General features: G+C 40.9%; 1 protein-coding gene across 4 annotated transcripts in view; it reads right to left on the bottom strand.

The window, feature by feature from the left end:
* LRRC28 (leucine rich repeat containing 28) overlaps positions 1–6,385 on the bottom strand; it is a 50,184-nt gene extending 43,799 nt beyond the window's left edge. For 2 of the 4 annotated variants that reach the window (XM_039723104.1, XM_039723108.1), the window contains exons 1-3: positions 6,286–6,385; positions 3,794–4,011; positions 118–158 (exon numbers count right to left, since the gene is read on the bottom strand). In XM_039723104.1, the coding sequence (XP_039579038.1) occupies positions 118–158; positions 3,794–3,976 (224 nt within the window). In that variant the 5' untranslated portion in view covers positions 3,977–4,011; positions 6,286–6,385. Of the gene's footprint in view, positions 1–117; positions 159–3,793; positions 4,012–5,569; positions 5,650–6,121; positions 6,225–6,285 lie in introns of those variants that run through there. The other 2 variants (XM_039723106.1, XM_039723107.1) reach the window with 2 other exon arrangements.
* Between the last annotated feature and the right edge of the window lie 9,311 nt (positions 6,386–15,696).

The raw sequence follows: 15,696 nt of genomic DNA, 5'->3' as shown, positions 1-15,696 counted from the left end.
CAAGAAAACCCTCCACACTTAAGAGAGAAATTATATGCAAGTAATAGATTCTAGATTATTTTAAGATGAGACAGATAAGCATAATAAAAATATATTAGAACTCCTACACAAACTCACAATTCCACGAGGTTTGGAAGCTTCTGTGCAAGGTTTTCTGGCTGAAAGAGAGTTAGAGATTTTTTAGGTTTTGAAACAAAAACCAGACACACAAACATTGTGTAGCCAAGTCATTTTAATCACCATGCCACAACATGTCAGCAGGAAAAATGGCAGCAAGGAATGTCTGTACAATACCCTGGTTCCATACCCCAAGTATCCATCAGGGCAAACTCAGATGTATCCCGGGTGAGCAATGCACCACTGAACAGAACTACAGCCTAGAAGTGACATTATCATGTCCTCAGCAAACTGGGAGTCAGATTTCTGAGACTGAAAAGATAGATTACCTCATCTCCTTTTGAAAATATATTCAAATAAATGAGTTAGTTGAAGGGAAGAGATTGCTAAGAAGTTGCAGCCTTTACAGACTTCAAGCAGAACAAGAACTACACAAGATGTCTAACCAGAATGTATTTTATAATGCTGCTAAACTGGGAAATGACCTACAATCTTTGTGTAGCTCGATCAATTACCACCAAGCCAGAACTGCTGAATCCATCAAACTAGATTTTCATATTTACATATTAACATGCATATCATTTCTTAACTGCCAACTGATCCCTAGCTGCAATTCTCTTCCTTGGTGGCATTTATAACCATGAGCACATATCACAAAATTGGCTTCACAAGCTTCAGATGTCGTGTTGGAAACTATACTCAAAATTATTCAAAGTTAAGACAGTTTTATTGCTCAAGAAACCTGCTTTAACATAGATTTGTTTTACTGAAAAAAGGGGTTACAATACTGATCCACGCAGAAATGACTGCATTTCAAAAGCAGCTTGATCACACAGTTAAATTCCTGTTAAAACGACAAATATCCATGTGAATAAAGATGATGTGTGATACCTTAAATAGCTATATTATCTAAAATCCATAACTTTGCGTTCGTAGCTCCATGATGGAGAAGACGCTGACCTGAAGAGGGTGATGTTGTCACGCAGCACACGCGGCCGTGCCAGCTGCGAGCCCCGAGCCCGGCTCGGCTCGGGCCGGGCCGCGGTGACGTCACAGCGGCAGCGCGGTGCCCGAGCCGGCGCTGCCCCCTGGCGGCCGCGCCGACACCGGGACCCCGGGCTCAAAACCATCCCGCCTTCCCTGAAAAACGGGGAAAAACCCACCTCGCTGCCACCCTGCAGCCTTCAGAAGGATCTTAACCTGAACCACGAACTGCTGTCACCACTCCACCTGCTGCTCTGTCAGAACAGACAGCATCACATATTCTGAAGTAGGAAATTAAGATTAATTACTCTTGATCTTGCTTCCGACAGAGCTAACAAGGCAAACACCTATTTGCTTTTAATAGATGAGGAAATTGGGTACTGGCAGGTTCATGTGATCAAGGATGAACTGAGAAGTGGGAAGATTTGGTGCTGGGATACAGGTGTGCTGTATGGCTCCTTGATCCATTCATTATGTCACAGCACTCCATCACTTCCATCTTGCCAATGGAGACAAAAATGAAATTATTCTTAGCCAAGGTAAATTCTGTCAGAGTAACTATCCCAGACATTTCATAGGAGTCATCTGTCAAGGACAAGAGTCATTTGAGAAGAGTAAAGAACAAAAGCTGATTTAGTAATTTATTTTCAGAATTCTGAAATGAACCAGTGGGACAAAAGTACCACCTAATTTTAGAGGAATATGGTTCAGGTTCCGTTTTGATGGTTTTCAATAATGCTCATGCAATTTGAAGTATTTATTGATGAGCTACTGCTCATCACCTTGCATTAGAGAACTACAAGGAAGACACATCTTCCTTCAATAGTTTGTTTTCAAGTACTCTCAGCTGAGATTTCCACTCCCCCCACTGTCCCAGTGTACCTGACTTAAGACTTCACTAAAATTGAGGGCACTACCTGTCCTGCCAGTAGTGGACATAAAAAACCTCATTATGAAATTATTCTCTGTAAAAATATCATGATTTCTGTTTCCCCAGTTCCTCCTGGCTTTTTTCTCCATCAATCTTTAACCTTTTCTCTCAGGACATGCTCTCTAAGGACCCCTCACTGCTGCTCTCTAGGTTCTCTCCAGTTCACCCAGGCTGCTCACGAGTATCAAACTCTCTGCTCCAGCTTGTGCTTTAACAGTATCAATAATTACTTCCTTCTGCTTTTAATGGAGATTGTGAAACTTTCCACGTTCCAAAAAGACATCTGCCTTTTTTTGTAACATGCTGCTGACTTGATCTATTTTGGTCCACTACAACTTCCAACATCTCTTCTGTGGAACAGATGCTCAGTGAATGACACCCAAATTTGTTTGCCTTGTTCCAACAATAGCGCTGAGCACTTGAATGAGAGCCCAACAAGGCACATTATGAGCAAGTTATCCTGATTGCTGTGAATCTAATCAAGCTCTGCTTCACGCTGTTTGAAAGCAATTTTCACTAAGTATGACCTACATTTTAACTTTTGTTTCAGTTTCTTTATCTAGGTCTTAACACTTACATACAAAACCCTCTTTATTGTTTCATCTTCTGAGCAGTGCAAAGTTTGTGAACCTTACTGCAAATCATCACTGAATTTCACAAAGTGTCAAGGCAGAGCTGTTTACAGCCTCTGGCTAATTTTACAGCAGTTTTGATTTGTAACCATGAATCCTATCCTCCTGTTAAATTATTACACATTATTAAATTACTGCCCAAAACCAGAGTGCTAAAATAATTCTCTACAGTACACGTCAACTTAAGTGACTCATTCAAGATGAAGAAAAGGCATAAAATCTTCAGAATCCTTTCAGCTTTTGGCCCTTAAAGTGGAGTACTGGACTTGTTCTAGGAAACCCTGAAAACAATTTTGGTGAATTTTAAGTAGTCATGCCCTACAGCTCCTCTACCATTGGTACTATTTTACCCTCATACCTGGAAGAGCCCACCAAAAAAACCCAACCAACAAATCCAAACCAATCAAGCAACCAAAAATGAAAACTTGGAGACTTGAGCCTATTGACAGTGGCAAGTTCTGACTCTACCATATAGTCTTACCAGCTCAGAACATCTCTCACAGTTATTTAACTGCCCTGCCCCACACTGAATTTTGAGGTCACAGCATTGACTCAGGGTGAGAATTTCTCCAGTTCAGGGATAAACAACAAAACAAAAAGAAATCAAAAAACAAAATCCCACATTAATTGTGACATTAGCTGACAGATAACTGTGTTCTCCTATTAACAGCAGCCCACAGATATAAGTTTTTACTGGCACCTTAACAGCAGGGCTGGAATTAGACCCTGGGACTGACACTGCCTTTGAAATTAGGCACACACCAGGGGAAGAAGTCATTCAGCCTAATGCAGCAATGTAGAATGGACTGCACAGCATCACCTAACAGGAGAAACTGACCACTTATGTGAGTAAAACCTGTAGGTTAAAAAAACCCCAACAGAACAACAAACCTGACAAGAAAAGCCCCAAAAGGTCTTGGGAGCTTGAGAAGGGTAACCATAAAATGTCATGAACATCCATTTATTATTCTCTACATTGCCTATGCCAGTTCAAATACTCACATCTTACAGCTGATTACATCATTCAGGGGCAGATTATCTATAATATACTCTTTTTTTTTTTCTGTTTCAAAAATCAGAATTGCTAAACACACAGACAGTAAACATTGCAATAAAGAGACTGTCATACCAATGTGGTCAGGGAATTTCTTTTCATGTAAAGTCTCTCCAAGTACTGCAGCCCCTCATCTTTCAGTAACTCCAGAGGGAAGTGATGGAGATTTCGGTAATTTAAGAACAAATTCTTGTGCCTTTCCAGCTTTGCCTCAGAGATTGTTTTGCACAGTTCTGATGCCATGACTAAGCACCACATCTACTGCATCGCCTCTTCGGAGAGCAGACCCATTTCTAGGAGACAAAAAGAGGAAAAAGCCCAGTATTACCAAGGTGCTGCCATGCTCCTTCTGCAGGAAGAGCTCCTGGTTACAGATTCTCTGATGATTTATCTAAACACTCTTGTTCCACTTAATCCACAAAGCGCCCAGAACATCCACACCATAAGCTGTGCTAGAAGCAAGTCTTTGGCTATTTTCTGGATTAAGCTTTAGTGCATTATAGGACCTGAAATAATAAAATTTTTGTTATATTTGTTTATATTTAATGCTTTTAGCTTCATACATGTTTGATGGACCTTTTGGATCGTTTTGTCAAAATTGCCACCACGAGAAGAAGAAGAAAAAAAGCAACTTCTATTAACCATTACAGATGTCCCACATCTATCCTGTGCCATTTGCTAAAAGAAGAACCCACAGATAAGAAAAATACACAATTAATACAGGATTTTAGACTCAGATGATTAAAAAACACCATTATCTTTTAAGACATAAGACAGAAGGCAATGAAAGTTTGAAGTGCTTTCCCATATAAAACTGGTGGAATAATTTACCAGTTGGAAGAGGTAATTGGGATGGACAGATAGCCAGTAAAGCCATTTAAAAATAACACACTGATACATGAGAAATCTGAAACTTGCAGTGAGAAAATTTACAAAGGGTTAGATAAGACAGCAGATTTTCAGCTTGCTCTACTAAAAATAAAACCAGAAAGAACAAAGTGTCAAGCTCTAACTGACAATTTCAAAACAAGAAAACAAAAGCAGGAAGACAAATTAAAAATTAACTCGTATCTGAAACCTGGCTTTATTCAACTTGTTTTTCAGATATAACCAAAATTCAAGTCATTATTATGCTGCCTAGATTACAGCAATGCTGCATGTTTTTAACTCTCTCATAAAACACAGACCCAGACTATTCATTAATTTAAAGTTACCATTTTTCTACAGACTTGTGTGTACAAATTAATTCCCATTAATGAAAGGCAAGGACTCAGAAGTGCTTCCCACCAATAACATTTTCTATTTTAGTTCAATCCTTCACTGAAGGAGAGGTTTCTAACCATAACAAATATTGGAAGTGAAGGTCCTGACTCATAAATCCCATCTGGTGATAGGCATGGTACACAAAACTCCAGCTGAAGAGTGACAACCCAACCCCACATGTAAATCAAACTGCTTCATTAGTTTGAGTACTTCCCTGGATTTGCAGATAACAGCTCTTAGCAGTGATCTGTGTCCTTCTGGAGCAATACACATTTGTGAGGTTTTAAAGAGGTTTTTAACCATTGCCTTCATTAGCTGTTTTAGGGAACAGGGCACACACACTGGCCCGTGGCACTCCTAACATTAAAGCTCTTAGTCCAGAAGAACAGGGAAACGAAGCCATTACAATTCCCAACTCTACTTCTGTGATCAGCATTAAAATAATTCCTGGAAAAGTGTTAAAATTTGTAATGGGCATAGGCTGAGTATTTATCATTAACCTCTACAATGTAAGACAAGGTAAAGGAAAGCTCATCTTTCTCTGATTTTTTTTTTTTTAATCAGAAGCTGAGAAATTATGACACATACACATGAATATCCAATAGACTTCCAATTTGTCCAGAGATGGTTTTCAGGCATCCTGCACTTGTGGGCTTCTCTTCACAGAGCTGTGACTCCACAAAACAAACGCACATTTAGCCATGGCACACACGGATGCACACACAACGCCACAGATGCAAAGTCCAGCCACCATCTACTTTGGCTCTCACTTCAAAGGAGCCTCCTCCACTCCCTGCCACCACCAGCCAAACTTTTCCTCTCCCAATTATCTTTTTCCAAGGATGAGGCACAGCCTTACAGAAGGGGAACAGCCACAACCATGCTCTTTGAGGAGAGTATAAAGGAAAGATGAAGGCTGCTAACAACCAGTGCCAATGGCCCCATGAGGGGCCGGGTCCTTCTGGGAAGGGCGAGGAGGAAGGGAAGGGGGCACGGCGGTGAATGAGGGGAAACAGAGATGGGAAAGGGGGAAAGAAGGTGGAGAGAGCGGCACGGGGCAAGGGGGAGGAGAAGGAGAAACGGGGAGACAAGCAGGGAACGGGACAGACAGCGGCGATGGGGCCCGGCCACAGCGCGCACCCCCTCACGGAGCGGCGCCGCGCCCGCGCGGTCCGGCGGGCAGACAGCAGGGGCAGAGCACCGGAGACAACCTCCCACCGCCAGGACGCGATCACGTCGGCCCTGACCTCGGCCCTGTCCCTGTCCCCGTCCCCCCGCGGCCCGGCCGGGTCGCTGCCACTCACCGCGGAGTGAGCGCGGCGGGAGCGGCGCCGCCGCCGGCCCAGGCACCCGGGGGCGGCACGGGCCGCGCGAGACCGCGGCTGCCGCGCGGCTCTCGCGAGATGCCGCCCCGCCCCGCCGCGGGTAGCAACCAATCACAAGGCTCCGTCTCTCCCGCCTCCCCCCGCCAGCCAATGGGAGCGCGTCCCCCCTCAGAGCAACGCCCGCCCCTCGCTGTGGGCTGAGGGGCCGCGGGCGGTCCCGGTGTCTCGATGTCCCGGTGTCCGCCGGTGTAACCGGTGTTCCCGGTCCCTGCCTGTGTTCAGGTGTTTGGGTGTTCCCGGTGTCCCGGCCTCTGCCGGTGTTCGGGTGTTCCCGGTGTTCCCAGTGTCCCGGTCCCTCCCGGTGCGGCTCCATGAGCGAACACGGGGGCTCTGCTCGCTTCCCCGCAGCCCCCGGTGCTAACAAGTGATCCCTGCCTAATCGCTGATAAAGGAGGACCTAATTTCCTGATAAAAGTTGTGCTCAGGGGCCGCCCTGGCCCTTTTCTTTCTGTGTTAACAGCAGAGTGGAGGCGCTCGGAGGGTCCTGCCTGCACCCATCGGGACCATTTCTACCCATGATAGCTGCCCTGTGGAAATGTTTTGGTTTTATGTGTATTCACACACACTAGGATGACACAGAAAGGCTTGTTTGGGTCTTGTCAGTCCTCTGCTGACAGCAAATTTCCTCAGGGTGTTTAACATTGCCGGGTATTAAAATGTTGCTTTTTGTTGAAGTTCACCTCTACAGCTGGCTAAAAAAAGAATCTCAGCTGCAGAAATCCTCTTTCTAGTTTCCATAGTCTAATCAACATAAACTAACAAGATTCAGGTCTGAGTCTTATAACCTGTAGGTCTGCAGGGTTACCAAGATAAGCACCTTGCAGAAGGTATTTCTTCCATATATCCACATAACTTTCAGTTGAAATAAACCAACATGCAGAAAAGCTTGAGATCTTTCCCCTTGCAGACTCATTTTTCTCTTTTTCGGTTCTAAATAAAGAATAGCAGCTCTTAATGGCTCATTTGTCATTTTCCTGCACTTGAAAGGCAATAATTGATTGTGACAACTACTCTTGCTCCATCTTACTTTGCAATCACAGTCTTTTTGGAGTTGTTTTTTGTTTTTTTTTCTCAGAAAAAAATAGATTGGGTTTTGTTGAAATAATTTACCCTTCAAAATTCACCATCCTCCATATTTATCATATCATTCTGTACACATGATTTCTTACTGTGGTTGATAGCACTTGTCTGGTTTTTTGCAGCTGATGGTACAAAGTGGCCTGCTTGTAGACCCCCATGGTTTTAAAAACAGCAAATACATCACACTTCTTAATGTCACTTTGATCTCACTCTATAAATATCTGAGAAATTAAAAGTTAAGCTTATTTCAGACCAAAGTAGAAGCTGAATATGAGGACTTTTAGCAACATGTTCCTCAGAGAGAATTCAATGTGTCAAACCAAATGTACTTGTCCAGGATATTGAGTCATTGATCAGGACAGAAATTGTTTCTGTCTTCTACTGAAATAGAAAAGGAAAGATAAAGCTTTTTTCCTGGGAGACCTTCTCTTAACAGAGCCAGGATACTTAATGTGTTTATTTACACATGTTGTAATCGTTTGAGGTTCTTTGGTTGGAGATTTTTTGAGAGAGTTACAGGTAGGAGATAAGATTACTGCACTCTGATATTGTTGAGAGGAAATTGTGTCTGTTCTTTTCTGCTGGCACCAACACACAACACTTTTTCTTGTGTCTTTCCCCCTGAAAGGTCACTCAGGATTCTCTCTTTGTTGTTTTGTGTAGCCTGAATCATCACATTCATTCATTCTCTGTTTTTTCCCCTCAGCCAATGCCATGGGGATCTCTGAAAAGTGCTGCTCTCAGATCTGAAAGCTGACCCCAAAGCTCTGATCCTGCCCAGCACAGGTGTCCAGTCTGGCTTGTGTAGTCACAAGGCTAAAAATGATGAGTGGAGCAGGGATATTGGAATCTGATCTTCTGTGAGGAGACCATTTACCTCATGGCTGCCAAGTCATTCTCATCTAACTTCTCAGACTAGTGCAATCTCTCTGCTAAATAAATTTTACTGTTTCTTTACCCTCATTTAATTATTATTTTTGTGCTTCTGAGAGGATGGGGGCTTGACTTTTACCTCGTGCTAAGAAGGATGGCTGATCGTATCTGTGCTTGTAAAGAAACAAATAAAGCTTGCTTTGAAATGTCAGTTTAAAGCAGATCTATTCAAGTAGTTTGCAGTTGTCAGTGGCTTGAAGATCCACCATCATCTGGGGGTTTACTGGAACAAATCCAGTGGCTGGAGAAAACAGGCACAGCTTCTCTGGTGATCCCTTGTGTGTGCGAAAATCACATAAATCAGATGAAGACAGTAAGATAAAATAAAATAAAAAAAAAATATGAAAATAGATGATGCTCTGCCAGATTTATTACACAAGGCAACTAATAGAGACTGACAGCTTTGGGGAGATGCAATTGAAAATACCTTTTCATAGTAAAACTTTATGCCAACATTTTCTTTTGTTTTGCTGAGTGAAACATGAAAAAAATATTTTTATTGAGGTTTTTATCACAAGTTTCCTAGCTCTCAATGTCACAGACTTACAAGATCCAAAGTATCTCAGTGAATTTCTGAATTTGAGTCCTGAACACTGTGAGGTTGTGCCTCCTTAATAATCCTGCATGAGTCTTTTCCACCCAGTGCTGTGGATACCACTTATATTGAATCATGTGCATTAAATTAGACTTTGTAAATTTGGAATATGATAAAAATACCCACTTCGCAATTAAAGGTCAGTTTTTAGCAGCAGGAAAATTCAATGTGATTGATGCACGACAGCAAGAGAGTTTCTCCTTTAAGGTCAGGTAATTACCAAGTATTTTTATTCTCTGCTCTTCAGTGTGTCAAGCAGCAGTACAAAATAGGCTTTCTTGGACACCACTGTGTTCTGGGAATTATGGAGAGGCAAAAATCCTTCAGTAAACACTGAGCTCATGCAGAGAGGTCCTGTGGGCTGGAGGAATTTTCTAGGCACAGATCAATCCAGTGATCAGCTGATGGAGTTTCAGCTTCCTTTAGGTTCTGGTGTGTACAAGTGTTAGCACAAGTGTGTGAAGCAGCAGTGACCCAGCCCGGTGCATCTGCCAGCTCCCACAGCCAGAGAACATCTTTCCCATGCTCAGACTGGAGAAGAATCTGCCTAACACATGCTTGGGACATTTGGAGTGGTCTAGGAAAATGGCAGAACTCTCCTTTACATGGCAGGGTTCCAGCACAGGGGCTGAATGGTTTGTGCTGTCCTACTGTCTTCTGCTTACCCCTAGAAAATTAACATTGCCTGGAATTTTGAAAGCCCTTATGCAGTTTGGTATGCAATTTCATTTTTGCGCTCTTACAGACACCAAGGGGTGGTTTTCTTCCTCATCTGAGAACTGATAACTTCAGTTTCTTAAATTTCTTCCATTGTTTGAACAAGAGCCGAGGGCCTCATGTCATCATCAGGTTCTGCAAAGACTTGAAGAAGCAAACAGAACATTTCCAGTTTGCATCCCTTCTTGTAAGGATTTTTTTTTCAAATTTTCATTCTTCTTGCCCTTGTTTTCACTTTACACTATCTTATCTAAGATGTTTTCAGTAAATCCAGATTTCATATACATAATGATACAAGATTCAGTTGGTGTAAATGTCAAGAATTTTGGATCTATTCTTTCCACTGGAGGTTTATTTTGCATCATGCATCATTTGTTGATTTGTCTCTTGTACCAGAAATAAATAAGCTCTGTAAAATGTTCAGTCTTTACTAATGGAGAAAGAATCCATTCTCCAAAAGGTCCTTGTTCTTCTTAGGAAGTCTTTTGTAACTTTCAGTTAGTAATTTTGGTTTAGGGACAAAGCTCTCTTATTGGAGTGGAATAAAGTTACAGTGACTCATCACAGTACTGCTGACTCTGATTCCATAAATGTTTCAACTCTGCCTTTCTGCAGCAGTACAAGAGTGGGAAGGCAGATGGAGCTCCTGCACACCGAGTGTCAGCATGCCAGCATTCAACGTTTAGACATCATCCACCTTTGGCTCAAGTCTTTTTATTTTCAGTTTATTCTTTGTTGTATTTGTTAAACTCGAACTGACTCCTTTTTCAATGGCACAGTAATGCTAGTGAAAAACCTAATTTTAAAGGAATTTGCACTGCCTGGTATGCTTCAAATCAGCATTGTTCAACATGGAAGCTTTTAAACCAGTTTATTGCTAATTTGGGCTGAACTAATTTTTGAGGGAAATTTCCTGGTAATCACATTGATTATGTTGTGTAATAGACTCCTGAAGAAGTAATGGAAAGCACTGGTGATTTGGACAGGCTGCATTTGGAATGGAACAACCCTAATACAGAAAAAGCAAGCAGTGGATTTTGTCCCTGATCATGCAGCTTCTGCTCATTCTAAATTCCCACTGATCTAATTAATCTCAATTGGAAAAAGAACAATGCCTCACTGACTGCCCCAGAAACCAAATTCCTCTGTTAATGTGTTAAGCAAATATAACAATAGGCAGAATCAACATTTCTGCCTCTGATCCATTGGGAAATCTCAATGTGGGATCACTGCAAAGGTACCAAACCAGCAGCTCCCCATGGCTTTTCAGCTCTTAGTCCTTTAAAGACTGTGAAAGGAGCTGAGGCTGATGTGGAGGTATTTTGTGCTACCTCTTGTTGACAAGAAAATCACAGCTTTCAAATTAATTTCAATTAACCAAATACTATTTTTCAGCTTGCTGACATTGCTGTATGTCACAAGTGCATTAATGAATAAAATTTTGTTTATTGTTTGGAATTCACTTTATGAAACTCTTTAAACTTTACTGATTTGGTTAAAGTCACTTAAAATATTGTCTCCAGTTTTGCTTTGTTCAAACCAATAAAGAAGTAAAACTTGAATATCAAATTTAGACAGCACATGGACACTTATTATTTTCAGGCAACAAATAGCATGAAATGTTCTTTGGTCTATTTTTATGTGTCCTCAATAATATTATTTTTTACTACCGCCCTCGGCTGCCATCGAAGCTCTGTGGTGGTGATTTCTCTCCATCCTTCTGCCTGCCCCAGGTTTCCTTTCTTTTCATCTTCACTGCATTTCCCTTCAGTCCAGCTGACACATCTGCTGAGTTCACAATAATTGTCAAAAGATTCCCGAGTATTTCTACTGATTTGTTGGATCTAATTTGACCAAAAGTTATTATTAATTCAACTGGAATCAGTAGTTTTAACATTAGGCATTAATTATTCTGAAGTTGTTCCTTCTTCCAGATACCAAACTTACTCCAATTCTTTTATCTATGTCTATTGCTGCCTAATGTTATTTTTTTTAATCTTAGCCATTTATTCTTCTGAGAAGTCCCATGATCTGGTGTTGAAACAAATTCATATCTTGTAGAGAGGCTCCATATCATCAGCAAAGCTCCATTGTTCCCATAAATTTACTTTAAAACTTTGATAAAATATTAAATCCCTATACTCTCACCCACACAGTTCCATAATTTTAGCACATATAGGCTTGAAATGAAAGTATTTTAGTGACAATACACACACATAAAATAACATTTTTATCTATTTATGAGATGTTTGTATTTCCTATGGAAAGGTTTCAAGTGAGGTGCCAAATGTCTTGGTTGTGTAAGGTGACCAGTTTTGTAATTTAATTCTGCCATTCATTTCAGAAGGGTGTTAACTCTGTGACCTGTTACATTATGATAGAAATGAGGCAGGTGGTGAGCTATTTTTCATTCCAAGGGAATATAAATAGTGAAGGGGGGCAGCATGGTGTATACACAGCTCTTTGATTTATGCAAGCATATTGTGGAACTTGTTTGAGGGAAGTCAGATATAGCAATCTTCTGTTCCTGAGACCAGTGGGAGATTTGATTCTAGAGACCTTGCTGGGTTTCTCCTTTTCATGTCAACCATCCATCTGGTTACAGCTGGGATCTGACCTTTCTTTTTATTGGACACTTTAGGAATAGCTTAAATATACACCAGGATGCTCCACGTGTTGGGGAGACACTCAATAGGTTGTTTCCTGTCAAACACAGAATTTTTAGTTTTTAACAGCAAACGAAAAAAGCCAAAGATCTTTCTTTTCTTGTTAATGCTCTGTGTTTCCTCTCAGAAATCTTTCATGGGAATTCTTGAGCACTTTGTGCTGAGAGCTCTGAGTCAGGTAAGCACAGTCCAGCACACTGGGCTGGGGAGCCCTTAGGCAGTGGTCAAGGTCTTGGAATGCTGACTGTGGATACTTTTTTCCAAGTCCACACCCCCTTCCTGCCTTTGTCCCATTTGCACCACAACATTGATAAAGATCTTTCCACATTATAAAGTCATGGCACAATGTTTGTTACCAGCTCCCCTTTTCCTTGGCTTAAGGAGTTTGGGACAAAGTGTCCTTGTGTCTGGCAGCAGCTCTGCTCCCAGGCCATATGTCTGGAGCAGGGTAACATCTTCTGCCTGACCAAAGGAGATAATTCAGCCTTCATTCAAAAGTAAAATGAAGACTCAGAGTCATTTCTGCTGAAATGATTGCACTGAATCTTTTTTTCATTTTCCACCAAAGGCATAGGAAAAAGAGCCATGTGCCATATAGACCCTTCCAGAGATTAATGCCCCAAAATTCTGGGCCAGTGAAATAATTAGGTCTGTTAAACCCTTTTTGTGCTTTTAGCACTGAAGTCATGGTCAACGAGTTCAAGCTTTTCAAATACACATTATATACTTGGAACAGCTCTCCTCTATGAGTGATGGCACCTTCATAGCACCAAGCCAGGGATACACATTGCTACAAATTACAGATAGCCCCACCAATACAGCTACAACTTCATTACAATCCTTAAATTAATGAGTGTTTCTTTCATAAAATAGAAGCCAGCCAACCAGCCACATACAAAACACAAAATTTGCTTACTGAGGAATAAATCCCTGTCAGCTTTCCAGTGGCACTCTGCTGCCATGTTGAGTAGGACTATGGATAGACACACTGCTCTCAGGAAATAATTTAATTTTATTTAGATGTTTGAAAAACATCTAAAACCAAAGGATATATTTATACCAGAACCCTTTGGTGTAGTTTATATTTTGGAAAAATGGGCATTCTCTGTGTATATCCAGTTCTTAGAGGTGGCTAATCTGTATTGTGACTCCTGACAAATGGATCAGTCTGGATCTGGAAAACCTTGTGGATAAGTGCACCATGATTTGGCCTCTATGTTTTAAAATATCAGTCTAAATTGTCTTAATATTCCCCTAAATAAGTGGAGAAAGAGAGAAAACTGATATTAGGAAATGGAGAAGCCCTCTTCCCTGGAAGATTTATGTGGTACAGTATGCCAGCCTTTAATAGCATATGTCAAGTTTGTAGAGGTTGATGACAGGGTATGTTCTATTCTGCTGATGAGAGGGCTCAGCTCTCAGTGGCTTTGGCCATCCCTGATGCAGAGAAAACCATGGCAGTGAAGCAAATAACTTTTTCCTACTTCCATTTGCAGGTGTTTCCCCCCTGACCTCCTCACCACACATGCCTGACTTCCAGAGCAATTCAGGATGAATGGAAATTTTCTTGTGCTTGAAAAACTGTCCTTTTCCTTTGGTGTCTGTACTGAAACTACATAAAACAACAACTGAAGATACTTTTCCTGGCTGAAAGACAAAGTTAAGAACCAATGCACAACAACAGCATGGAAAGATAACAGCAAAATTAAGTAGATAAAAGTATCACCAACATAAGGGCTTAAAAGACTCCCAGTGTTCTGACCTCTGCTGTCAAAAAGTCTTTGAGTTTGTTCAATACCTGATAGGAGAAGAGTCCAAAACCCACAGAGCAAAGGGGACTTTCCTTGTTCAGTAGGGACAGAAGTTATGCCTTGATATTCAGACAGTGAGTATTTGTTGAAGGGTGCTCTGTTAATTTAGCTACAGCATGTTGTCCTATTTGATTTATTCAGATTTTTCAATTTTACCTTTCTTACTCAAATTCTGCCTGTGACACAGAACTCAGGAATATGCAAATATTGCAAGAACATTGCAACACATCTCAAAAGCTCATAGTATTTCTCTATGCTTTTATTTATATAAAACTAGAATAGGGGAGGATCTTTTTTGCAAAACCAGATATTACTTAGTAAAGCTGAAATTCAGCTCAATGTGAACTCTGCAATCTGTTCATAATATTGGATTCTACATAACAGCTCTAAGTGCAATAATATGAAATATCCAGGGGTTGTACAGATTCTCATCTTGGGAAATTTCAATGAAAGCAAACTGAAATGAATGTTAGAGCAAGGAAGAAACCAAGCTCGTTTTTAGAAATGGGTATCAAGGAAGAACCAAAGTAGAACAGGGCTCTTGCAGAACTGAGTAAATGATTTAAAAATATTTCTAATATATTTGCTGCAGACAGAAGGTCACTCAAAGAGGAAGGTAGGCCCATATTCTTTAACCTCCCTGCCTGCACCAGGTAGCCAGGACAAGCAGATCAGTTAAATGCAGTGTGTGGGGAGAAAATAACATTTCCACTCAATGATTTATGCTCAGTATTTTATTGGTGAATAAAAGCTCTGCTAGCAAAGTAGTTTTATGCATATTTTAAAAGGCTGTTTCAATTGATCAGAGACGGGAAGGCCATGAAACACTTGAAGATGGCAAGTTTATAAAGGAAAACAAATGGAAGGGAAATAAAATCCCTTTCCAACAGTATTTGACTTTCCCAGCCCATGTGACACACATAAGCAAACTTCTCATTTCGTTCCTGACACTTAGCAATGTTCCCCACTGTTTTCAGATCTCTTGGACTTTTTTTCTTTCCCATCACTCAATGAAGAGATAAGTTATCTTCAAAAGGCTTAGATATAAAGTCTAGTGAAATTACAGAAATAGAAATATGTACTAATCAGAAAAACAAACCTACTCTCATATCTAAGTTTACATGAATACTATCAGTATTTAAGCCAAAACCATTTGATTTCCCTTGTGCTTCTCTGTGTTTGCCTCCTTATTTTGACTTAGCAGTTAGATTATTAGCTTTGCTTTCTTATTTCAAAAAAATTCAGAAGAAACACAGCAACAATTTTCAAACAAAAAATTTCTCAGTTTTTGCTGAGCATTGTGGCAGGGAGAAGAGCTTTGATTTTGCCAGCCCCAAGCTCATGATGAATTGAACATCTTTGTCGTCCTTTTTCACACCTAATATTCCATCACAGATGAGAGCTTTCCTGCAAGGTTGTTTTGTTTCGGGGGGTTTTTTTGGGTTTTTTTGTTTTTGTTTTTTTAATTGTGGCTCTCCCTTCATTAGGCAGCACCATAATCCTTCAACTTCCGTTGCATTTCAGCAAG

Source organism: Passer montanus, unplaced genomic scaffold (assembly GCF_014805655.1).
Source record: "Passer montanus isolate IOZ18808 unplaced genomic scaffold, ASM1480565v1 scaffold5, whole genome shotgun sequence".
In the NCBI taxonomy this organism is placed as follows: Eukaryota; Metazoa; Chordata; class Aves; order Passeriformes; family Passeridae; genus Passer; species Passer montanus.
The sequence above is the reverse complement of the archived record's forward strand: the minus strand, read 5'-3'. Positions and strand labels throughout refer to the sequence as shown.